At 51.1% G+C, this 26,226-nt stretch overlaps 1 protein-coding gene across 2 annotated transcripts in view; it reads right to left on the bottom strand.

The window, feature by feature from the left end:
- Positions 1 to 26,226, bottom strand: part of KDM4A (lysine demethylase 4A) — a 44,440-nt gene that overhangs the window by 1,879 nt on the left and 16,335 nt on the right. For both annotated transcript variants that reach the window (XM_008151249.3, XM_028160204.2), the window contains exons 11-19: positions 25,233 to 25,615; positions 15,717 to 15,837; positions 11,313 to 11,494; positions 9,389 to 9,593; positions 8,624 to 8,700; positions 7,935 to 7,990; positions 6,196 to 6,304; positions 5,659 to 5,844; positions 3,456 to 3,626 (exon numbers count right to left, since the gene is read on the bottom strand). In XM_008151249.3, coding sequence (XP_008149471.2) covers positions 3,456 to 3,626; positions 5,659 to 5,844; positions 6,196 to 6,304; positions 7,935 to 7,990; positions 8,624 to 8,700; positions 9,389 to 9,593; positions 11,313 to 11,494; positions 15,717 to 15,837; positions 25,233 to 25,615 — 1,490 coding nt within the window. The remainder of the gene's footprint in view (positions 1 to 3,455; positions 3,627 to 5,658; positions 5,845 to 6,195; positions 6,305 to 7,934; positions 7,991 to 8,623; positions 8,701 to 9,388; positions 9,594 to 11,312; positions 11,495 to 15,716; positions 15,838 to 25,232; positions 25,616 to 26,226) is intronic.

A 26,226-nucleotide genomic window follows, 5' to 3' on the forward strand; every position in this document is an offset into this window, starting at 1 on the left:
GCAGCTGCTTTTTGCATGGAACATAAGCTTTACTTGAAAAAATGACAGAGCAACTAACTATGGATACGGTTACAAACATATTTAGACTTGGGTATTGGCAGACATCCTATATAATAAAGAAGTAATATGCAAATTAACCCTCACACCCTCACAAGATGGCTGCCTACAACCAGGCCAGCAGGGGTGTTAGTGAGGAACAACCAAACAACTGAACAAGCAGGCTGCGTGGGGCGACCAGGCTGACAGGGGGTTAGTAAGGGACGACCAAACGACTGAACAGCAGGCTGCGTGGGGCGACCAGGCCAGCGGGAGGGCCATGAGGGGCGACCAGGCTGGCAGGGGGGGGGCAGTTGGGGCGACCAGGCCAGCAGGGGGGGCAGTTGGGGGTGACCAGGCTGGCAGAGGGGACAGTTAAGGGCGACCAGGCCGGCGGGGGGGGGGGGGGCAGTTAGGGGCAACCAGCCTGGCAGGGGGGTGCAGTTTGGGGCGACCAAGCCGACTGGGGGGGGGGCAGTTGGGGGCAATCAGGCCAGCAGTGGGGGGCAGCTAGGGGCGACTAGGCCGGCAGAGGAGGGCAGTTGGGGGTGACCAGGCTGGTAGAGGAGAGCAGTTGGAGGTGACCAGGCTAGCAGGGGGGGCAGTTAGGAGCAACCAGGCCTGCAGGGAGAGGGCAGTAGGGGATGACCTGGCCAGCAGTGGGGGGCAGTTAGGGGCGACCAGGCAGGCAGGCAGGCAGGCAGGTGAGCGATTAGGAGCCAGCAGTCCAGGGTTGTAAAAGGGATGTCCGACTGCCGGTTTAGGCTCAATCCCCAGGATTGGGCCTAAACCAACAGTCGTACATCCCTGAAGGAGTCCCAGATTGGAGAGGGTGCAGGCTTGGCTGAGGGGACCCCACCACCACCCCACCCCCCGTGCATGAATTTCATAAACCGGGCCTCTAGTCTTGAAAATGAATGAAGTGAGCCCTAACTGGTTTGGCTCAGTGGATAGAGCATCAGCCTGCGGACTCAAGGGTCCCAGGTTCGATTCCGGTCAAGGGCATGTACCTTGGTTGTGGGCACATCTCCAGTGGGGGGCGTGTAGGAGGCAGCTGATTGATGTTCCTCTCTCATCAATGTTTCTAACTCTCTCTCCCTCGCCTTTCCTCTCTGTAAAAAATCAATAAAATACATTTTTTTTTAAATGCTAACTTTAAAAAAAAAAGAATGAAGTGAACCTGCCACTTCAAAGAAAACAACTGACAGTATCAAGTATTGCCAATGACAAAAATCGAAGCTTTCAAACACAAATTAGGATTTCAGGAAAGTTACATCACCAACTTGAGCTTGAAGTTTCCCAAAATTTAAAGATTTTTCTGAGATTACTTATACAAATGAATGTGATTTTCATAGTGTATAAGAACATTTAACGTTAGAAAGGTCTGCACAGCCCATTGCTCCAATATGTATAATGTTATAAAATCATGCACAGGTGAGAGAGCCATTCTCAGATCCATTCTACAGACAGACCAATAGACTTTAATGTAACAGGCATGCAAAGTTCACTGACCTGCTTTCAGATTCAATTATCTGAAAGGCTATTAAAATACTCCTCCCCTTTCCAATTACATTTGTCTGCAAGACTAAATTTTCTTCATATATTTTAACCAAAACAATAAATTGCAACAGACTGAAGATATGACATTAAAGATATTTGTAAAATTATAGAAAAATGGCATTCTTCCTAATATTTTTGTTTTAAAAGGAAGTTATTTATACCCTCAACAATAAAGATAAGCTTTTAAAAAATAAATAAAATAAAAGGAAATTATTTTTCATTAATAGTGGATTATTTCAAATCAATTAACCTCGATTGTAATTTCTAATAGAGTAAATATTGATCGACATAACTCACAAAACACAAGTTCTATGAGGTCCTCAGTAACTTGTAGAGGAGAATCCCAAGATCAATGTTCTGTAAATTAGAGATAATACCACCCACTTCTCAGAGCTGGTATGAGAGGTGACAGAAATACTTGACGTAAAGCACTTAGCATACTGCCTGGCACATTGGAGAGCTTAATAAACCATACCTATTTTATTTCCATAAACACTGTTACTATCATCTTTACTACCTTGTTATAACTAATGAATGAATGTGCTTTTAGTACTGAATTGTTAATGTGGCATAAACGGGGAAAATACCGGGTTTGTTAAAAGAAGTGGCTCAGTCCCACTACCTTGATGCTTAGTTTAACACCTGAAAAAGCAAGGCAGGGGGAGGGGAAACCTGAACCAAGTCCTGACACGGAGCCAGGAAAGCTAGGATTGGGCCCAGGCAGGGCTGGTGTCTCAGGTGTTGATGAGATAAGCAGGCCAGAGGTGTCTCCAAGCAGTTTCTGCTTAGCCCCAAACCTTCTGCTGTAAAAAACCAAAAGCTGCCCAGTAGATGTGGCTCAGTGGTTGAGCGTCAACCTTATAAACCAGGAGGTCACAGTTCAATTCCTGATCAGAGTACATGATTTCGGGTTCCATCCCCAGTCGGGGGCATGCAGGAGGCAGCAGATCGATGATTCTCTCTCATCATTGATATTTCTATCTCTCCCTCTTCCTTCCTCTCTGAAATCAATGAAAGTATTTATTTAAAAAAAAAATAAAAAAGAGAGAGCTAGCTGGGTAATTCTCCCAAATCCACACAGCTACTGAGCAATGGTTCTGGTTCATGAACGTGGGCCTGATCCCAAAGCCTGGGCCCCCTCACGGCAGTAGAATGCCTTCAAGGATAGTTTAGACTGAAATACAAGCATGTTTCAGAGAAATGCAGAAAATGCAGATTCCTGTGAGCTCCTAGAACAGGTGCAGGGAACCTTTTCTGCCAAGGGCCATTTGGATATTTATATCATTCACTACAAAATCATCAACTTAAAAAATTAGCCTGTGCCCTAACCGGTTTGGCTCAGTGGATAGAGCATCGGCCTGCGGACTCAAGGGTCCCAGGTTCGATTTCGGTCAAGGGCATGTACCTTGGGTGCGGGCACATCCCCAGTAGGGGGTGTACAGGAGGCAGCTGATCGATGCTTCTCTCTCATCGATGTTTCAAACTCTCTCTCCCTCTCCCTTCCTCTGTAAAAAATCAATAAAATATATATATTTTTTAAAATTAGCCTGCTATACTTGGTCCAACATTTAATTACCTCACCTCTGAAGCCTTGGCAGGCCCAGACCAAATGATTTCACAGGCCTTATATGGCCCGCAGGCCAGACATCCCACCTCTGTGCTAGAGGTAGCTCCTACCCCAGCAGCAGACAACTTCATTTGCATGGAAAGACCAGTACAGTACAAAGGCTTTTTTGTTCTGGGTCCAACTGATGAAACCATGGGCTTGACTAGAAAAGGAAGGCCCACAACCAGCTGCCCAGCCAGACCTAGAAATACCCGGGTCCCAAACTGCCCAAGAAGCTCCCTTCAGAAGTTACCACTATGTCCTCAGGATAGAGATTGTCGCTGAAGGAGCCATCATCAAAGTTGACTTCATAGAAGGTCTCAGTGGTGAGCCTGACCACCTCACACTGGTAGAAGCGGCCGTTCTTGTGCTTGCTTATGACCTTCTGGCCGGCGGTGATGCTCTGCAAGGCCCCCTTGGCACGCTGGAAAAAAAACATGCTTGAGTTACTCCCACATGGACTTGACAGGTCTGGCAAAGGGGGCCCAAAATCAACTGGTCCCTCTTTACCAGGGAAAGATAACAAAGGAATGAAATAGTAAAAAGGAGTAAGAGATGGGAGTTGAAACTGGTCTTTCCAGATATCTACACCCCAGCTAGGACAATGGAAGAGACTAATATCGTATTTTCTTGTATAAAAGTAGCTCCTTTCTAGTTCCTAGTCCACAACTACCCTCATACCATACTGTCTTACCCCAAACTCCCTGAACAGACTCTTGTGACTTCCCTATTTGTTGACAGGAACTGACCAAATAGCACCTACTAACACACACAACTTAAGCACACATCAGTGTAGGCATTCAACAGGTGATCCGAGGCCCAGGGCCCCCCGACAGTGCTCCACGCAGACCTTAGCACTAGCTCGTTCCTTGCAGCGAGGGCACAAACACTGCATTTCCCTGGATGCCCCCAGCTGCACACGACAAGTGGCTCTCCATTGCAAGTGCCCGGCCAACTCTGGGACCCGCACATCACCCTTCTCATTCTCAACTTGTCTCTGACGTAAATGGGCTCACAGAGCACCTGTGGCCTCGTGTCCACTCCTACCCAAACTGCCCATGCACTGCCCAAGCTGGTCTTCCTGCTGTTCTTTGAGCACACGTGCCAAGCATGTTCCACCTTGGGGTTTCTGCACTGCTGTTCCCTCTACCTGAAATGCTATTTCCCAGTTATATGCACGCTGTTCCCTCACATCCAAATGTCGACTTGTTGCTACCATTCCTCATGACCTTCTCTTCCATTCCCCTTATCCTGCCTCATTTTTATCCATCATACATCTCCCATCTGATATACTATAAATTTACTTGTTTCCTGACATGTAGTAGATGCCCAATAAATATGTGAAGAATGAATTAATAAAAGAAATACTCAACAGTACCCCCGTTTCCTCATAGCATCAGCAGTCTAAGGCCACCCATTTAAGGATGTGAAGTGCGACTGATAATCACAAAATCACTGCCCTGTTTCACAACAAAACTTCTACTTCCCTCCCAGAGCCAGGACTCAATGCTACCTCCAGAGTCTCATTCTTACATCAACTATTTTTCCATCTTCCTAAGCCCCTAACTAAACACAGACCACCATTCATGCTCAGAACGATACTTCTATGAAAGACAAGAACCCAGTCAGCCAGTAAGGACTTCAGTAGAGGGGAAAGGGTTAGATGTGACCCCAAAGCTCTACCTATATGTTCCCATTTCAGACCTCATGTCTCTCCCAGGCTAACTGATCTCCCTGACTCAAAGTCTTATTATTCCTTCAATCCACCAGACTGACAAATTTTTAAAATGCAACTCAAAATCATAATATTGGAAAACTCCTTGTCTAATGGCATTACAGAGTACAGCATTCACCCTACGGAGCTGCTTGCCCTTCAGTATCGTCCCCGCCAGGATCTCAGGGCCAGTCTTACATGTTCATTCTTCCGAGACTTATCTGTTCTGTTTCTGAAGCCTGGAATGCCCTCCTACTCCCAATTACTACTTATTGTTTAAGACCCACTTCAAATACTACTTTCTACCCAAACCCTTCCATGAAACTCCTCTAGCTGAAATTACATGTACCTTTCTCTGAGCTTCAACATTCAGAGAAGTTCAAAATCTCCACTGTATGTTCACATTACAGGGCTTCCGCTATGTCCCTGACACTGTGTTAAGTAGTAGGGACACTCGGATTAATAAAATATGGACCTCAAGGAGTTTATCTTGGAGGAGAGACAAACAAGTAAACAGATGATCAGAACGAAATCAACCACAAGCAGTTTGGTGCCACTGAATTAGGAAGTGCCAGGCAGGGAGTAGAGATGGACGGGGGCCATCCCTTAATGCCTCACTCATTAGCACTCTTCATAAAACATAATGCGTGAGGGATATCTGCTGACACCATAAGTGAGCAGCCTGCAGAGAAAACGATCCTGGGAACTGTCAAGAGGATTCTGGAATGGCACCTTCCCTCACCTCCAAATTAGGAATCCTGTGCCGAAAGCAGGTAATGAAGACGACAAAAGGCCAGTCATCCGGCTGCATCATCACTCCTGCAGCCTGGGCGCAGCTCACGTGGAAGGCAGTTGGGCAACGGCCGTGAGAACACTGCACACAGCAGCCGGCAGTTCTTTTCCTCCGCTTCTTACAGAAGACACATTTCTACAACACAGGGAGCAAGCCGGTGATTCCAGGAAGTAGCATTGAAGTCTCCTCTAGCTTTCCCCGACCCAAATGCAGCGCCAGGCCAGCGGGAGTCAACCTCCTTCCCAAACAGGGGGGCACACACACCCTCTTGATCTCATGTCTGATTCTAGGTGTCCTCATCAAGTACTTTAACCACAGGGTGAGTATCGCAAACCCTGGTCAAAACCAAGGGGTATAAAAAATTTTTAAAAAATAATAATAAAAAAATAGAATAAAATCACCAAGGGGTAAAGGCTGGCCAAGTGCTCAGTGACTAATAAACGGAGTAAGGATGAAGAGTCTGCAGGCCCCTCTTGACTTCCTTACCAGCTTGAAGCGCGGCAGGGGAATTTTGCTCACGTCCACTGGACTTCTTGCTGCAATGTTGACAAACCTCGCTTCCAGGATTGCCACGGCACATGAGACATGGACCCACCTGCCAAAAGGGAAAGGCCACCTCAGTCGCGTCTGGCTCCAGCGCCCTGTGGCCTTCTCACCTCAGGCTGGCCCGCAGATGGTGCTTCCGTCCTTACCCAACGTGACCGCTACCTCCACCAGCAAGTTCCTGGGACCCAGTGAGGTAAGCAGCACAGCGTCTCCACCATGAGTGTGGAAAGCGGCCCCCACACTGCCCTGGGTTAGCACAGGGCTGCACTTCTCCCAGCACCAGCTCGCTCTCAATCTGTTGCACAGTGAGCAGAGCTAACTGAGTGTGGCAGGTTTGGGGAAGTGAGAATAAATTAGAGAGCTCTATCTGCACCTCCTTTACTTTAAGACCTGGGTGCGTCCTCAAATTATCTCCAACTGTGCCCCCATCTGCCGGTACTCACAGCTTTCCCCTGCAGCCTTTGCTCAAACCCGCCCCTGGGCTGACATGACCTCTCCCTTCTGCTTCCTTCATCCACAGCAGACTCACTCTTTAAGGTCTGGCCCAAGCACCCACTTACTCGACAGGTCTGTGCAACGGACATCCTCAGAGGGTGAAGTAAGTTCTGGACATGACAGGAAACTGCCATGCCCGAAGATGAGAACGGAGATGGTGAAAGCACTTACAACCAGCCAGGTGGAAACCTACCACAGACAGTGGTGGTTGGGACTACCAGAGCTGCCTGCTCTATTACAGGGCTATTATGTGGGAACAGATTTTTTTTGCATGGCCTTTCAGGGCCGAACAAGGATTATAAAGTAAAGGTGCAATGTCCAGCAGAGCCATTTCCACTCCAAATACGGAAGGACTTTAGTAGCGCTATCTTGCAATTGTGAGGAACACGATGACCTCAAGTAATGTCAGCAAGTGCCTTTGAAGGAGTGGGAGCAGCAAGCAGAGTAGCGTCCATCGGAACAGCACGAAGGCGGCTCCTGTGCGGCAGGAGGCTGGACAGAATGTGGCTCCCAGTTTCCACAGGATTTTAGCTAGAAGCAGGGTATTGAGCACTGGCTGCCCAGCAACCTGTGTGTTCCAAACCCCGGTCACCTCAGAACAAGTAAGCGAAGAGCAAGCACGAAGACTCAGCTCAGTGGAAATGGGCTCCTGACAGCGAGAAGCCCAGCTCCGGGCTAAGGCCAGAAAGGTCTGTAGGTTTGGTTCAGGAGTGAGTCGTCTTGGCTGAGCTCTCCTCCATGTCCCCCGCTCCTCCTTAAGGACACTCGCCCTCATTCTGAACAGGAGGTCTGAGGCCGGGAGAGCTGGCCTGTGGGAAGTGCTCACTGGCCATGGCTGGGGCACCTCCGCACGGGCCCGGCCACAACAAAATAACTGCCCTCACTTCCAGCCCACAAAGCCCTGCAACCATCTCAGCAGGATCCTCACAGCCTCCAGCGCCCATCTTAGCGCCTGCAAAGGCGGCGTGGCTCACAGCTCTTCCTCACGTGGGAAGATGGACGTGGAAAGGGGACTTCTTGACTCCCCCTGGCATCTCATTTTAAATCAAGTCTTGGAGATGCTACTCCAGCTCCAAACAATGTGCTTGCCCAATCCTCACCAGTCATTTTGAGGAGCAGCCACTGCCCGAGTGCCTTGCACGCTGCTTCGGAACGGCACGTTTCAGGCTCTGCTCGCAACTCACCTGTCGTCATTTGCTCTCTGCAGGGCTCCTCCTCGTAATGAGCATAAACAGCAGTCCTGCCAAGAAGGGAGGGGAGGAGTATGGTTACCACCAACTCATTAGCCCCCGATCTGCTCCCCCCTCGACTAGCTTTGGGCAGCTGTAGCCCCCGCATAAGCCAGCAGCCAAATGTGAAGGCAGAGAGGCCACTGGGGCTAAAGTGCACCAAGTATTCGCTTGACTTAACATAATCCTCTTCGCTGTTACTGTTAATAACAACTATAAACAAAGTCACGAAGGACACCCTGTTCAAACCAGAGGCACTGTGGGGTTCTGACTGTCTCTTATGTGGGTACTGCCAGGTTTGGGGTGGGCGGGGAGGGGTGATGAAGAGAAAGCTAGAAAATGAACCATCCAAGCCCCATTCTGGTGCTCCAACCCAGTGGCTAAGTTCTTTAAAGGGGATTAGGGCTCGTCCACAGGAGGACCTCTACTTGGTCCTGACACCACAGAGCACCCAGGCCCTGCCATGCGTGGGCAGCACCCATCTCACTGTCACGGCGATTTATTCTGAGAACCCTCACTCTAACATGGCTGCGTCCCAGGCCCCGTGCAGGCGGCTGGGGATAGGAAGTCCACAGGAAGTAAGTCTGGCCCTGAGCGAGCTCCACGTCTCACAGGGAAGAGAGGAACAGTGTGGGCGCACTCACCTCCTCCAGGGCGTTGGCTGAACATCGAGAACACATCCAGTCTTCAGAAGCCTTGGCGGGGGGGACGCCATAGCAACCTGACAGGGAGATCGAGGTGAGCAAATGAAACCCAGAGGCCTGAGTCAGAATGAAGATTTGCGACTCTGTTCTATACAGCACGTCCCAAAGCTACAACCAGATTTTACAGAAACCCCTGAATTCCAGCAAGGCCGCTAGGTTAGCCTCGAAAGGTCAGAAACTATAGGTTCACTGGTTCCAACACCTAGTGAGGACAAACCCCTCCTAGTAAGTGAACCAAGAGGCCAGCACAGAGCCGGCTGTGAAAGCACAGACGTGGAGTCACATGAAACTCAAAACTCAATCATAACAGCCCTAGCTGGTTTGGCTCAGTGGATAGAGCGTCGGTCTGCGGACTGAAGGGTCCCAGGTTCGATTCCAGTCAAGGGCATGTGCCTTGGTTGCGGGCACATCCCCAGTGGGGGCTGTGCAGGAGGCAGCTGATTGATGTTTCTCTCTCATCGATGTTTCTAACTCTCTCTCCCTCTCCCTTCCTCTCTGTAAAAAAAAAAATCAATAAAATATATTAAAACAAAAAACTTAATCATAACCAACTCCCCAAGGACACATAAGCAATCTTTGCTCTGGGAGACTGGGGGACTGGGGAGGCCACGGGGAGGCTGGGGGAGAAGCCAATGGGGGCAAGGACTTCCGATGAGCAGGCCCACGCCCCCGGGACCGGACACAGGGAAAAGGTGAGGCACTCACTGGCGTGGACCCGGACACTGCACTTCTTGCAGGAAACTAGGATGCTGGTGCCATCCTCCTCGAGGTAAGGGGTGGAAAGGTTGATGTCCGTGCTACAGCCAGTCGTGGTGAAGCACATTTCTGGAATCAGTGGCTTGGTCCTCTGCTTCTGGGGGGCCAGATCTGGAGCATCTGCACAGTTCTGACTGAGGCCTCCAAACTCAACCTGCGGAGAGAGCGAGAGCACACCTCAGTGAACATGCCTGCGCGCTGGGCCTCCACCTGCTCCCTCAGCAGGAAGCTGGCTCCCTCCCTGATGTGACTATGGCTGCGGCTCCCGGGTGCGCAGCCATTATCCCCGAGCTGCTAATTGAAGTTACCTCTAATGACTCAAATTCAATTTCTCTCAGCAGCACCGAACAAGGGCCCCTCGGGAACAACTGGGAAACGGGAGCGAGGTAAGAAGCAACTGGGATTTCAATCTTCCCAAACCAAGTGGTAATAAAACGCACCGAGATGTTAGCAAGGCTGCCACTGCGGGCTCCCCTATGAGCTGCACCGCACAGCGGCCCACCCAGGGAGCTCACCCAGAGCAGGTGCTCCCTACGGGCCAGCGCTGATTTCCCCGGGTGGTCCTTGTCCTCAGGACCTGCTGCCGGGAAACCTGCGATTCCCGCCTGGGGGCCCCTTCAGAAAATCATTATGCCCGCGTACTCCTCTCGGCAAACATCCCGACTACAAAGATCCGCCGGCTCTGCCGCTGGGTGGTGGCACCATCACCCCCACTGCAGGGATGGCACCCAGAAACACGTCAACCCTAAGCCTACGCCACTCATGAAACTGAGCCGCACTCGGCAGATCTGCTGACAGTACAGCCAGGCCTTTCACGTCACCTCACAGACAAGGGCACACGTAGACCTTTTGTCCTGCTTTTCGTCAATGGAAAGAAGCAGCGAGTTCAATCCGAAATGTGTTGGTTTGCCCTGGCTGGTTTGGCTCAGTGGATAGAGCGTTGGCCTATGGACTGAAGGGTCCTGGGTTCCATTCCAGTCAAGGGCACATGCATGGGTTGCAAGCTCGATCCCCAAGAGGACAATCAATGATTCTTTCTCATCACTAATGTTTCTATCTCTCTCTCTCCCTCTCCCTTCCACTCTGAAACCAATAAAAATATATTTTAAAAAAAACAACAAAATGTGTTGGGTCTGAAGTTCCATTCTTTGGCAAGCATGAACCTGGCACCCTGCCAGGCTCAGCGGCAGCCATGCCACTTTAACCACCATCGGAAGACTGGCCATGTACATGCCACCCTGGGCAGGTCACAGCTGACACTGAGCTGGTCACCTGGGACATGCTGCTGTGGATGCCTTCCCGGCCTCCGAGAGCTAGACCCAAAGAGACCCACAATGGTGACGCCATCCAATGCCCAGGAGCGGGAGGGGCACAGCCGAGCGCAGCCTCCGCACCTTCCCAGCCCCTCTCCCCCATAAGCCTCTGCTCCTACCCTCCCAAGTTCCTTTTCACGGCTGCCAATATCCACCGTGGAGATGGGACAGGAAAGAAGAGGATCTGGCTTTTCATCTGAAATCCAGACTATAGTAGAGAAACATTCATCCCCCAGGCTGACTGGTCAGGACTACAAACCATCTGGAAGGAACACTCACTGACTAGAATGATGACAAAAGAGCAGATTCCTCTGCAAACAGGGTGCGTGCAAGGGGCACCCCCAAGCCTAAACCCCGTCATCAGCTCTTCTCCGATGAAGACTCGCATTGTGGGGTTATCTGCCCGCGAAGGATGACCACCAGCACGTGGACGGGGCAGAGAACACCAGCAACGCGTGCCTTCCCAAGGCGACCAGTGACAAAGCTCTGTACCCACAACTGAACCTAGCTTCCCTCTGACTGCCGGTCCTCGGCAAACAGAGAGGATGGCGTGGGCTCACCTGATGGTAAGTCTGAAAGATCATACAGACAGAGCAGTGAGGGGCCTGCTGGGCCATGGTCTCATTGAATTCCTTTTCGGCCTCAAAGTTCGGGGGTCGGTTCTGCCATAGTTGGCTCAGGGGCTTGGCCCAGGCCTCTGTCTCCTCAGCCTCCTCCTCGGGGGTCAGCTGCTCAGATGTCTCTAGGGAAGGAAGCAGAGCAGGAGTTAGCACATCCAGGGCTCTGCCTGGGGAGCAGATGAGCTCAGCCAGGACTCTTGGTCCCAGGTTTGGACTAAACCCAAGAGCCTACGGTGATAAAGGCAAAGGGCAGAAGTGATTTTCAATAAACTGTCAATACCTGGGCGACGGTGCGGGGAGCCCTGCCTGCAGCAGCCCTTTCTCTGGCCAGAACCACTCAGGGTCTCTGCTCTCCTGCCTGGCGCAGAAGTCCGGCCTGCTCTCCCCGCCCCTAACGGCTGCCAGCACTCAGCCCCTCTGTCCAAGGGCAGTGGAGTGAAACGCTGCCTAGAAACCGTGTTACTCGCTGCCTCCAATGTCAGCATGTTGAGCCCTTACCTTTCAGGTTTTCTCTTTAGTTGCACTGAAGGGAAACAAGGATAAAACACAACAGGGAAGTGCCAAGGCTTGAGGGCTTAGATCATTGCCTTTGGCCAGAACCTTCCAGCTCCCTCTGGAAAGGTCAGTGGGATATCTGCCTTTTCTGGACGGGGCTCACCAGCCACTGCGGGCTCTGCCTCCGAGGAAGGCAGAGTGTGTCCAAGATGGAGCCTTGTCCCAGCTGCAGGATGTAACATCTGAGTCTAGACCAGCGGCTGGCAAGGGACCAAACCCAGCCCACTCAGGGAGCTGAGAATTGTTTGTGCTCACAAATGGTGGTGTTGTATTAAAAACAAGGCTTATTTCTTTTCTAATTACAAAATCACCTTTGTTTCTATAAAAAAAAAAAAGAATTGTTTTTGCATTTTCAAAGGGTTGGGTGAAAAACAGAACATGTGACAGAGACATGAGGCCCACCAAGCCGGAAATACTTACTGTCTGGTCCCTCACACCCCCCCGTCTAGATAACAAGGCATAGCTCTCCATTACTCCAGACAGCAGAGCATATACTTCAGCGGGCCTCAGTACAGCCTACAAAGGAAATCCCCTCTGGGCACACCTTCCCAAAAGAAAGGGTCACACGGCTGAATGGAACACAAAAAAACTGCTCACAGAACAAGCTGCACACTTTCCAGTTCCCCCAAATGATCGAGAGAAGATGGCACAGCGCACTAGCTCCCAGGAGAAATAAAGTCAAGAAGGTAAGGAGCCCTAGCCGGTTTGGCTCAATGGATAGAGCGTCAGCCTGTGGACTGAAGGGTCTCGGGTTCAATTCCTATCAAGGGCACATGCCCAGGTTGCGGGCTCGATCCCCAGTGTGGGGTGTGCAGGAGGCAGCCGATCAATGATTCTCTCTCATCACTGATGTTTCCTTCTCTTTCTCTCTCCTCTCCCTCTCTCTCCCTTCCTCTCTGAAATCAATAAAAATATTATTTAAAAACAAACAAAAAAGAAGGTAAGGGAAGCCCATAACTCTAACATTATGCTGAATGAGGGCAATCATGGCCAGAAGCAGCAGCAAATTCAAATAAACTGATGCCCAGTGTTTCTCCATGTGCTCCCCCAAGTGAGGGAAGTATGAGAAACTATCATCGGGATGCCCCTCTTTGACAAGCGTTCAAAAAAAGGTCCCCGTGGGGAGCACCCGACAGGAGCCCGGCTGTGCCAGCCCCACAGGAGGCGCCTCATGGGATCACTACGCCTCCCCTGCGTGGGACACCAATCCCCAGCGACAGCCCCTCCGAGGGCCTTCTCGGTTCTTCCCGGACAGAAGTGCTTTCCAAGAGGCCCTGGAGACCCGGGCGGAGCAGCCCAAGGGCCCTCTGGTACCCGGTGCACTAGGTGCCCTCTATCTGCTCCCTCTGCAGTTCCGGCTCAGGGCTCAGTGCAGATGAGTCGCCATCTAGGCCACCTTTACATTCGTGTTGAATTTGCAGGGATCTGGCAGCTGCCACGCGTGGGACCTCAGGGAAGGAGCAAATGGTAGCAAAGTGAGGCCCAGGGAGACAATTCAAGTCAACCCCAGGAGCCCCGTCCTCGGGCCCAGCCAGGAACCATGGTGTCAACCCAAAGCATAGGTATTTTCTGCTTCCTGGCCAAAGTAAGAGTGACCGAGAAAGGACCAAAGAAACAGAACAGCCTCACGATCACAAGAGAAAAGCTACCGCACCGACATCTGCTCTGTTTACAAAACCATCAAGTGGCCAAAAATCGTCCCATTGGTGAATATTCAATGATGTAGAGAAATGTTCACTGTGTTATGTGAAAACTGCAGGATTCAAAAGTTTACGGTTTACGTATATGAACTTCACTGAGTTGTACGGTTAAGATGTGTGCATTTCACTGACTGTGATGCCTCACATGAAAAAAAATGTAAGTGGGGAGGGGCACACCAGGCTAAAAGAGACTAAAGAAACACAACTTCCAAACGTGTGACCCTAGTTTGGTTTGTGCTGGTTTAAAGGGGGAAAGCTAGAAAGCACATTTTTGGGCCCTGACCGGTTTGGCTCAGTGGATAGAGCGTCGGCCTGCGGACTGAAAGGTCCCAGGTTCGATTCCGGTCAAGGGGATGTACCTTGGTCGCGGGCACATCCCCAGTGAGGGGTGTGCAGGAGGCAGCTGATCGATGTTTCTCTCTCATCGATGTTTCTAACTCTCTATTCCTCTCTGTAAAAAATCAATAAAATATATTTAAAAAACACACACACACACATTTTTGGGATAGGCCGAGGAAAATGAAGATGGACTGAGGACTGGCGGATATTATGGAATTAGTGCCTATTTTCCCAGGTGTGCTAACAGTAGTGTTTATATAGGAGACAAGCCTTCTTAGCAGAAGCTGTCAGTGTATTTTAGGTGAAGTGGCTCTATGACTACAACTTACTTTTCAGCAATATGGCGAATATGTATGTAATACGCATATCAACAATGCAAATGGGACAAGCAATTACGGCACAATGGTAACAGCTATTGAATACAGGAGGCGGGCACGTGTTTTTATTCTTTCAACTTTTCTACATTTGAAATGTTTATTATAAAAAGTTGGGGGGCTGTATATTATGATCTCAATTACGTTATTATAAAGACATACACGGACATAATATCTGACCAGAAAAGTCAGTAAGATTAACGCTTTACAATGTTCAGTATCCAGTAAAATGACCTTTACAGGGTCATTTTCTTGTCCTCCTTATAACTTTTCTGTTCCTCCACAACCTGTACTGCGTTAGAACACTGGGGGGAAATTATGAAGCGAGGCTGTTGCCACCCGGAGAACCTGAGGCCCCCACGGGGCGAGGGGGAGACCAGAGGATTTCCTAAGACTCTGGCTCAAGGTCCGGCCTATTTCTGACTATAGGATCTCAAGACACTTTCCCCACCCCGCTTATCAGGACCCTTCTACCAAGGAAAGCCGTCGAGATGGGACTGACATTAGACCAAAAAGGACACGTGGGGCCTGTACCGAAGGCTGGTAAGGCCCTGGGCCTTCCCACCCAGCCCGTGGCACGAGGAAGGACAGGACAGGACAGAGTAGGAAAGGGTCTGGCATCAGTCAGGAGTGACAGGGGGCCTGCTCACAGACAGGGGCTCATCAGCACTAATCCTGCTGGACCTCTGGGCTCCAGGCAGCACAGGGACAACCACTCCCTGCGCTCCAACAACACACTTCCGGGTTCCCCACGTCCCCACCTACTCCCCTCTGTCTCCCTCACAGGCTCCTCTTCCTCCTCTGTCCTCCGAACCCCAGCCTCTGCTCACTGCCCTCTGTACCTCTCCCTGAGTGGCCAGCTCCACACAACCCCAAGTCTACATCCTCCAGACACTGATTAGAGGTGTCCGAACCCAACCCCAGCTAGAAACCAGGGAAGCACTCAACTCCTGCCTCTCCCCTCCTACCACCTTCACAGCTCCACATCCAATCGCCAAATCCAGCGGACTTTATCCCCACATCATTACATCCCCTCCCCCCATGCCTACTTCCACCGTCCCCTTCAGACCCTCAAATCTCACAGAGACCACGACAGGAGCCCATCTGCTCCTCTCAAAGCCATTCTCAACATGCAAGCACTCGGAGCAATCTTTCTCCTGTATATGTGACCATGTCACTCTTCTGCTTAAAATGCTTCAAACGCTTAATAAATTAGGTACCATATGAAACCCTGCCCTCTTTATGGACTATGTGGAGGAAGAGCTAAGCCAAAGGCCCCCCCTCGGCCCTCAGCTTGGCCTCCCGATGACCTGTGAGACCAAGCCCTCATGCGGTGAGCTGCTTTCCTCCTGGTGAAGAGAGAAGACAACACTTACCGTCATCACTGCCGCAATCCTGCAACACAAGCGGGTGGTGGCGGGGGAGCTTGCTCAAGGGCTGACGCCGGCCCTTGGACTTCTTATTCTCCTCCAGGGAAAACATGTATTCATTCGCAACCTGGGCAAACCACAGAAGAAATCAAATGGGTCTTGCCTCCACTGAGGGACACAGCAGAAGTCAGTCTTACAATGAAAGCCGAGGGAAAGAGCAGGCACAGAGAAACACACAAAAACAGAAAACCAAACACAGAAAACACCTGTCTTAGAAAAACAAAAGGACGGTGCCTGGATGCAAACTAGTCTAAACTAGGATTACGTGAACACTCTGCGGCAACATTTCTACATAGTAAGTGTGGTTCCTTGGCAGCCCGAAACCAATGTACCAAAAATAAACCTACTCCAGCCCCTAAGCTCACTGTCATGAGCCCCAGAGAAACCCAGGGACCCCTCTCCTTGGACCGAAGGCCAGCAGCACCTGTTACAAAGTGCCACGCAGCTGACCACCTAGGTGTGAAAGGCTAGAGGACATTTAAAAGGGTGAGGAGCAGCTGACCCAGTAAAAGAGGCCTGTCAAGAAATGCACTGTGGAGACCTCAGCTCTAGCTAACGCCATTCATTCCTCTTTCTCCAGGGGAGAGAGAACATGAGCCAGGACAGAGAGCACATCTTAAATTCTGGCCTCGCTGCAAAGGGAAAGGTGGATTTAACGCTGCATTTACATAAAGCCAGAGCGAATGTGGTGAGGTTTAAGACGTATAGGGCCGAGTCAGTAATAGCACATAAGAGTTTCTTTCTAATCCACATGTTTATAAAACTGGGTTATGCTGACATTAGGAGACACGGGGTTAAAGCAAAACCTATTAAGCAAGGAAATCCAGTGAGGCCTGGAAGAGGGCCACCTTGCAACTGTGAGGAACACCCACGTGCAGCCGAGAGGGGACAGCGCTGCAGAGCCACCGCGGAGGCCAGGGCCTGCAGACGCCCCTGTGACGGCACAGAACCCCCGGACTTAAGAACCACGCTTGGAATGTCAGGAAAAACTCTGAGCAGGCCACATCCAAACAGAACAGAGAGAGCCTGCGCTCCCACACATACATTTAACGGGCAAGTTTTAGACAAATATTCACTGAGATGACCGAGTGCAAAGGCCTGCCCAAGAAAGGAGCAAGATGTGGGGAAACGGTCTAACAGAATGCGATCCCTGCATGCAGGAGTGATGCCCATCCGTGTGCAGGAATGTGCTGGAAGAGTGAGGCCGTTAGGGACCTCTTCCCACTGATGTCCGTGTCTCAGATGATCAGACTTTTAAGGGTTCTTTGGCTAAAACAAACTGGAAAACCCATACTCAAATTTGATAGTGCTATCATAAAAATAAAAAACTTAGGGACCCGCACCCCAAACCTATGTATATTTACTAATGAATTATATACACTAAGGTACTTATGCACTTTTAAAAGAAAAATAGACTGTAAAAGGATTTTTTAAGTTCCATGCTCTTATTCCTGCACCCCATTAATCTTCCTGTATTCCCCACTTTGAAAACCGCCTAGACAACAGGCCTAAACTGCGAAGTGCAGAGACTAGAAGTAAAGGAATAAGAGCAAAGGAACCAGAGGTGGTGGGGATTCCTAGCCTGAGTCACCAAGGGGGAAACTGAAGAGAACTCACGTGGATGCGGGGGGGGGGAGGGGGGTTGCACAGGCCAAGTTAAACTGACTGCACGGGGTTCATACAGCCTCTATCTGTGGGTCCTTCATTTGGCAACAGAGACTTAACAAAAGAATTGAGACAAGTTCGGAAAGGAGGCCAGAGTAAGAGCTACGGATCTGGGAATCCTCAGCATCTAATTAGCAACCTTAACAATCCTTTGTCATGTTAACACATTCACGGGGATTGCGGGAGTGGAGAAGATTCTCAATGGAAGATAAACGGATGGGAGACCAAGCCTTCCAGGACAGGAAGGAAGGAAGAAAAGAAAGATTTGGAAGTAGGTGGGTAAGAGGAACACAAAGCAAGGGGGAGGGCTGCCAGCAGGGAAAATCCGCAGGGTCAAAGAACACAGAACTACTGAGCAGGAAGTGGCCAATGGCCTGGGAGGGGGAGGGGAGAACTTTTTTGAGAGAGAAATTCCAGCAGAAAGAGTGAGGAACTAAGGAGTAAATACATCCTAGAGGCTATTTTGGAGGATCCAGGGGAGGGATGAGATCACAGCTTGGGTAGGAAATTTCCTCCAATGATATTTTAGGATAGGGGCTATGTGAGTAAGGTCTTACAGGCAGAGAGAAGTTTGTGAAAGGAGAGGTATCAGGAATGATCCCCCCAAAATGGCCAGCCCTAATCCTGGTGAAAGTGTTAACATGACAAAGGATTGTTAAGGCTGCTAATTAGATGACCTGGAAGTAGTGAGATAACCCTGGGTTACCCAGGCGGGCCCAACACAATCAAACATGCTTAATAACGAAGAGTCCGTGTCAGTGGAGTGACGGAGAAACCTGGCCGGAAGCTGCTGCCTTTGACGGTGGAAGAGGGCGCAGGCCAGGGAAGTGTGGGCGGGCTGTAGCAGCGGGACGGGGCAAGGACCCGGCTCTACCGAGAGCCGGCAGGAGAGCCGGCAGGAAGGAAGGGCCGGGGCCGCAGCCCTGCGGACACCTTGACTTTGCACAGTGAGGCCCATCTCAGACTTCTAAACTGAACAACTAGATAAATCTGTGTTGTTGAAGTTTGTGGTTGTTAAAGCAGCAACAGGAAACAAATAAGGGGTGGGAGGTGAAGACAGATCCCTTCGTAGGTCCAAGCACTGGAGGAAGAGGAGGGGCTGGATGAAGAACCCGGAGTGCAGCTTTGGGAGAGGAGGAGGACGCCTTTCTTCACGTGTTTTCGGGGCCTCCTGCACACCCAGCGCCTCCGTACCCAGCACACACGCTTGGTGACGTGGCCATGCAGAGACAGGTGAGACGTCACCTCCTACCTCCAGGAGCCGAGGACCCAGCCAGAGGGAGGCCTGGTGCCCCAGTCTCAAGTCTGTGCCCTTCCCACTACCATCAAGCTGCCTCAGACTCAAGCAGTCGGGTCTATTCCAATTCCAAGGTCATCTTAGGGTTAAAAGCTCCGGCGGCCTCACGGCATCCACACCCTTCCTCACAGGGTGGCCTCTCCAGGCAACGTGCTGGGACTCCTCAACTCCCTCCTTCACGCAGAAAGCCCCATTTAACCAACCCGCTGAGTGAGCTCAGGCAAGTAGCAAGCCGCTGATAAAATGGGGGTGAGGAGTGCCGCCCCATGGGCTCCGTGTGAGGATGGAGGGGAGAGCATGTAGGGTCTGCCAGGCCCCTGCCCCATGAGAGCTGGAGCTCAAGCCACCCCTTCCCCCCACCCCCCACCCCCGTCCTCTGTGCCTCCTTCTAACATTGGGCACCCAGGGTCAAGGTCAATGTTCCTTACAGAGAAGGACCAGCTGTTCTCTCCTGTTTGGGGACCACTAACGAGAACCCTCACAGCCAGCACTTGCTGTGGCCTAGTGTGCTCTTTAATGAAACCCCTAAGGCTTCGGTGCTTCCGTACAGTAGTCAGTCATCAAGGCGCTTTTACCAGGGCCCTTGACATAAGACGTGGCACACAAACTGATTACCAAGAGGCCCAGATTATGCCTTGGGGGGTGGTTAAAGGAGGGGGGTACACAAGGGTGCTCTTACAAATCCAGCTGTTTCCAAATATAGACGCCCTGTTAGGAGAACTCTCTAGGGCCAGGCAAAGTGCCTCAGCTTCTGCCCTAGCTTGACTGTCAGCCCCCATCCCACCCGGTCAATGAATGTGCACGGCAGCGCCTCTAAAACTCAACTTCCATCCCTTCCTGCCGCGCCTACAGAGGCTCATGGGCCAAGCCCTCAGGAAGCAAAGCTGAATGTGGCCCAGGGCCTGGCTCCTGGAAGCTTATCTTCCTCCCCAACCTACGATAACTGAACTGAGACCAAGCCCGTCAGAAAAAGAAGTCACGTGTTACAGGGATTCAAAGGAGAATGAAAGGGAAGTGGCTTTTGCAAAGGGCTGGGCCCCGTGAGCAAAGGAAGGTATCTGCCGGTCCCAGGAGACCCGTGGAGGCAACTCCCTGTCCCTCCAACCTCGAGGCCATCTGCAGCCGGTGACAGCTGCACCGCACTGTGAATGCAGCTAAGTCCACCGAACTGTGCACTAAAAACTGGTTAAAATGAGAAGATTTTTATGTCATGGACACAGTATTTTATCACAATTACAAAACAAATTAACCTAACCTCAGCCACCCCCTCCTGTCTCCACCTGTGCTGGATGGAGGCCCCACTCCCGCCCTCCAGCTCAGACCTGAAGGATCTGGTCCCTCCCCCAACCCCCCACCCTGCTCCAGCTCCTCCTCCACCACAGGCAAGCTTGGCCACAGCTCCCACTGTCTTCAATCTTTCTCCCCCCTTGGCTCTGGACACACACACTAAGTCTCTCCTAGTTCTTCAAAACCTCTGGCTGTTCTCATCCCCTTCGGCCTGGGCCTCCAGCTCCACCCACGCTGTGAAAACTGGTCCTCCCGTTTCACACAAGAGCTCTTCCACGCCCACTGACACCCACTCGGTGACTCCCAAACCTAAGGACCCCTCCTTAGCTTCAGATCGGTGTGTGCACACCTCCACAGCCTGCCTCACAAGCAGGTCACACTCCACATGCCCCAGACGGAAGTCACCTCCTGAGTCACATCCATGTATCCCTTCACTTTCCTTGTAACCTCTGTCTTCCACTGATGCACCCCCATCCATCCAGTAACTCAGGCCAGAACCCCAAGTCAAGCCCGGCCTGCCCTCTCCCTCAGCCAGCGCCCAGTCCTGGGCTCTTCCCTTCTGAGCAGCTCCAGGCCACCTCCTACTCCCATCCTTTCCTCCACCCCACGGCTCCGGTCCTCCCCATCCTGCTTTCAGGAACAGACTCCAAATTGGTTTCCCTATTGCAAATCCTTATTCCTCCTTTCCTGAAGTAGAAGTATTGGACTGTAAAAATAACATGTTAGTCACAAAAATATTCAAGCAATTCATAAATGTAGGAAGTGAAAATAATCCATGATTCCACCTTCAATTTCTAATTTTGCCTTGTTTCCCTCAAAAGAGCTTTATACTGATTCCAAAATGATCTTCTAAAACATCAGGAGAGAGCTTTAAAACCTCTTCACTGGACAATCTAAAGAACTAGCAACGTCTCGAGTAAGTCAATGGTAGGAAAAAGGGAGGGGGACACTTCACTAGATTAACACAGACTTAAGAGACATAATAAACAAATGTAACGTGTAAGACTAGGTTAAATCTTGACTCAAACAAACCTACCATAAAGTAAATGTTTAAACAATTCGGAAAATTTAATTATGGAGTGGGTATTAGCTGATGCTAAAGAACTTTTGTAATGTTGTTGGGTGTAATAATGGCATAGGGATTAAGAAAATATCCATATTTTGGCCCTAGTTGGTTTGGATCAGTGGATAGAGCATTAGCCCTCAAACTGAAGGTTCCCGGGTTCAGTTCTGGTCAAGGGCACATACCTCAGTTGCAGGCTCAATCTCCACCCAGGTCAGGATGCATGAGGGAGGTAACCAATCGATGTGTCTCTCTCACATCATGTTTCTCTCTCTTTCTCCCTCCCTTCTACTCTCTCTGAAAATCAATGGAAAAATATCCTCAGGTGAGGATTAACAAAAAAACCCTATATAATAAAAGGCTAATATGCAAATTGACGGAATGGCAGAACAACTGGTTGCTATGACGCACACTGACCACCAGGGGGCAGACACTCAATGCAGGACCTGCCCCCTGGTGGTCAGTGCACTCCCAAGGGGGAGCACCACTCAGCCAGAAGCCAGGTTTACGGCTGGCTAGTGCAGCAGCGGCGGTGGGAGCCTCTCCCGCCACGCTAAGAATATCCAACTGACGGGGAGCGGGCCTAAGCCAGCAGTCGGACATCCTCCAAGGGCTCCCAGACTGCAAGAGGGTACAGACCAGGTTGAGGGACCCCGCCCTCCATGCATGAATTTCGTGCACGGGGCCTCTAGTAAATAAATAAATAAAAATAATAAAATATCCATATTTTTTAGACATACACACTGAAGTAGGGGGAAATGACATGATATCTCGAATTTGCTTTAAAATACTTCAGCAAATAAAAAAAAAATAGATGAAGCAAAAGTGACAAGATATTGAGAACTGTCAGACCCAGATGATGAGAATTTGTGGGTTCACTATTATTCTTTTTTTTTTTTTAATATATTTTATTGATTTTTTACAGAGAGGAAGGGAGAGGGATAGAGTTAGAAACATCGATGAGAGAGAAACATCGATCAGCTGCCTCCTGCACACCCCCCACTGGGGATGTGCCCGCAACCAAGGTACATGCCCTTGACCAGAATCGAACGTGGGACCCTTGAGTCCGCAGGCCGACGCTCTATCCACTGAGCCAAACCGGTTTCGGCATTCACTATTATTCTGTACACATCTTTGTGCATTTAAAAAATGTACTATGGAGCCCAGCCAGCGTGGCTCAGTGGTTGAGCGTCGACCTATGAACCAGGAGGTCACAATTCGATTCCCAGTCAGGGCACATGCCCAGGTTGTGGGCTCAATCCCCAGTGGGGGACGTGCAGGAGCAGCTAATCAATGACTCTTTGTCATCATTGATGTTTCTATCTCACTCTCCCTTCCTCTCTGAAATCAATAAAAATGTATTTTTAAAATGTACTATAGAAATCTTCAATCTCCAAAACCACATGGCGGAAAACCTCCCACTGCTCCCACACACAACTCTGAGGTCAGATTGCTTCACACAGCAGAACCTCCCTGACCTGGGTCCTGACTCACCCCTCACTGGCATCTCCAGTCCCATATGCCTGAGGCAAATGGAACCACGTAGGCCTCCCCACCACACTCTGACCTTGGCATGAGCTACCACCGCCACGGAGGACACTCTCCTCTCCCAGATTCCCTCTCCAATTTCCTTCTGCCCACCTGGCACACCCTGCCCGCCTCAGGCCTAAAACGCTTCCTTCTCGGCAATGTCCCTGAACACCTCACCCCAACCCCAGGCAGGCTGTTAACTCCTCTGCCTGTGCCACATCACGGATCACTGAGTATCAGGATTATTTGTTCCCATCTGTCCACTCAGCTAGACTGTGAGCTCCTGGAAGGCACGGTCCTAGCCCAGCGTAGGCATGCCATAACGGCGATAGAGTAAAGCGAGGAGGTAGGCAGCCAAGGAATTTTTAGAGAAGGTGAAGTTGTTCAAAGATCCCAGCACATCAAGGGGAGGCAGGCAGAGGAGAGACGGCTGGTGTGGAGTGGAGAAGGGTGTCACCATCACACCACAGCTAAGAAGCTGATACAGAAACCAAAGGAGGCAGGAAGGCACGCAATGGTTCTTGAGCAGGGGTCCAAGAGAGAGGCATGCTGGAGCAGCCTCCTTCCCCGGCATACTTCCCCCGGGGGGGGGGGGGGGGGGACCCTGGCTTTCCTCCCAGCTCTGGGATATTAGTGAGCATCGCTCAGCTGGGATCTGCCTTTGGCAGGAGTGCCTTCTGGTCGGCGTCCACGACACCTGGGGGACGAGTGGGAAACACTCTGCCCAACGAGCGGGCCTGCGTCCTCCAGGACGGCCGGCGACCAGGGAGGCGATGGGTCTCCCTGAGGGCAAAGGAGCAGCAGGGCCATTTGGCCACCGGTTAAAACCCACGTTCCTCAATCATTTCAACTGGTAATGAAGCGACACTCAGAGCTCCCACTGCCACACTTCTATACCCACTACTTAACTGGTTCGTAATTTGGGAGGAAAAAGACAGGTGTTGCCCTGGCCAGGTAGCTCCGTTGGTTAGAGCACTGTCCCGAGACACCAAGGGTGTGGGTTCGATCCCTGGTCAAGGGCACATACAAGTCAACCGATGAATGCATGAGTGGGTGGAACAACAAAGAGATGTTTCTCTCTCTCTCCTTCAAAATCAATAAATAAAAATAATAAGAAAAAAAGATGGGTGTTACTTATGGGCTCCCCCCTGTGGTTAGATTAATTAAGCAGTGATACATAGTCTGAGCCACAGGTTGCCAACCTTTCGAACCTCACGGACCACCAGTGGTCCATGGACCACCGGTTGGCGACCGCTGCTCCAAAGGTTTCCTGAAACCAGCAGTCACGACCGCTAGTCTAAGCAATGCATAGGAAGTATTCCGCATACAGGAAGTCCTTGCTATTGTTAGCTGCTTTTATGGTTGTGATTGCAACTGAAGGCAAGGAAGCCAAGATGGCGGGACCTGTGGTGTGACAGCAGGATGAACGAGAGAGCACAGAGCTTTGTGAAGGAAGAATGGCTCGGATGCGGCAACGGGAATGTGAGGGATTCCAGCTTCCAAGCTGAAAAGCCCTCTCTTGTGGGAGCTGCCATACAGAGGCAGAGAGCAGCAATCAGAGGCCATGAGGAGGAGGGGAGGCGGCATGGGCTCAGGAGCCTGCACCCACTGCGAGGAGGAGGGAGGGGGCCCCTGGAAAAAGTCTACAGACACTGAACCCCGAGATTCAGAGACAGCAGAAAGACAACTACATGGATGTTAAAGGCAAGGGGACAAACCAACCACAAAAGGGCACCAGAGAGGGATTTTAATACGGACTGTTAGTACTTCAGCCAAAGAGATAAAGCCAGTGGGCCAAATGTTAATGTGTAGACAATGAATATACATAGGGGGCTTGTGATGGTATTCGAGCTGAATATACTTTAGAAATGTTTCATAATTACAACTTTTAACAGACAAATTCTCCAAGATAAGGTAAGGGGATGGGGAATAAAGGAGACCTTCTGCACTGACTTCTGTCCACCCCCCTCCACCCAAGGCTGCAACTTGACCCACAGAAGCTATGAGGCTGGGGAGGAAGAGCAGGTACTTGGGTAGGTGTGAGCCCAGCCGCATCCAGCCCAGCTCTGCTCTATCCCACTCAGACCCTCCAAGAGTGGTCCAGGAGGAAGCCTGAACAAATGTCCCATGGATGGCTTTGGGGATTCATCCCAGGCTCCAAAAGGATACTCTATCAACAAGGTAATTCTGGGAGATGAAGAATCATGTGGGGGGGGAAGGAGTGGAGGGGGAATTCTCATGGGAGTCTACAGGGCAGACATAATTTTTAAGGGGGAAAAACTTGAATTTTAGAACAAGAAAGGCCATCATTCCCCACCCTCAAATATTTGGGCTGCAATCACTGCCACCCTAACCCTTGAACCTCTAAGGCAAGGAGGGTCCGAGGATGCTGATCCGCCACGGTCCCGGAGGCTGCAGTGCAATTCTTTGGAACAACAGTCACACAGAGATAAGAGAAAGGAACTCCTTTCTGGAAGTGAGCCAACGTCACCTGGCTTTCCACTCCACACCACGGCAGACTGGAGGTCCACCCGAAGGTTACTCCTGCCATCCAGGACACCGCTGCACCCCCCCTTCCCCCGCCCCACACACACACAGGGTCCCTTCCAGGCCGCCCTACCTCCGCCAGCTCCCGCTCGCTGATACTTCTGGAGGCGCTCCTTTTCTTCCGCGTGCACGGCTCTCCGGCAGCGACCCTGCCGTCCTCTCTGGCAAAGCTGTGCGCAGTGAGAACTCCCATCTGCCCTTTGCCTTGGCAGGACAGGGGCTCACTGGTCTCTGAATCGGAAGAAATAGAATCCTGTGATGAACTGGAGGCCAGGCTGGAAGAGGATTTCTTTTGGGGACCGGAAAAGACAAGGCGTCCCCCTATAGAGGCAGGATTCACAGAAAGATCCAAGGCAGCCGCTGCTTCCTCCTCCTCCTCTTCCTCCTCCTCCTCCTCCTCTTCTAGTTTGACGTTTTTAAGCTCTTCAAATTTGACTTCAGTCGAGTCAGAATAATCTGCAACACACATACACATTGGACAGAGCCAACTTCCTCCCGCACATCTGAACTTCGAGGAAGGCGGTGACAAAACACAGAGAACAGGGGCAGGGTGAGGCCTGGCCTTGAACCCCGGCTGTCTCCCACAGGGTCCCTGCGTGATGAGGGCCTGCTCATCCTCTCTGGGCCTCCAGTTTCATCCTCTCTGATGCACGGTGCTACCAGGGTTCCGTGTAAGACGGAGCACAGCCTGGCACACGCGGCAGACACTCGGTCCGTGACAGCTGCCATGTCCGCAGAAGGCTGGCAGGAAACGAGGGCCTGAGCCCAGGAGAGACCTAGCCCCCCAGGCTGGACAACCTGAATGAAGGCAGCCCAGACCCAGGTCGAGTCCATCGAGCTGTCTGGCTCTCAGCAGAGGTACCGACAAAGTGCTGTCAAGCCTGACTGGACACTGACACAGCCCGTCCCCAACCAATCTGCCCTCACAGCCATCCACCCGAGGGCCGGCTCTAGAACTGCGGTCGGCAACCGGAGGTCCGCGGCCCACTGGTGGTCCGTGAGGTCCGAAAGGTTGGCGACGGCTGCTCTAGGGCACTGTGACCACCCCACTCCCCCCTAAAATACAA

Source organism: Eptesicus fuscus, chromosome 9 (assembly GCF_027574615.1).
Source record: "Eptesicus fuscus isolate TK198812 chromosome 9, DD_ASM_mEF_20220401, whole genome shotgun sequence".
Lineage (NCBI taxonomy): Eukaryota > Metazoa > Chordata > Mammalia > Chiroptera > Vespertilionidae > Eptesicus > Eptesicus fuscus.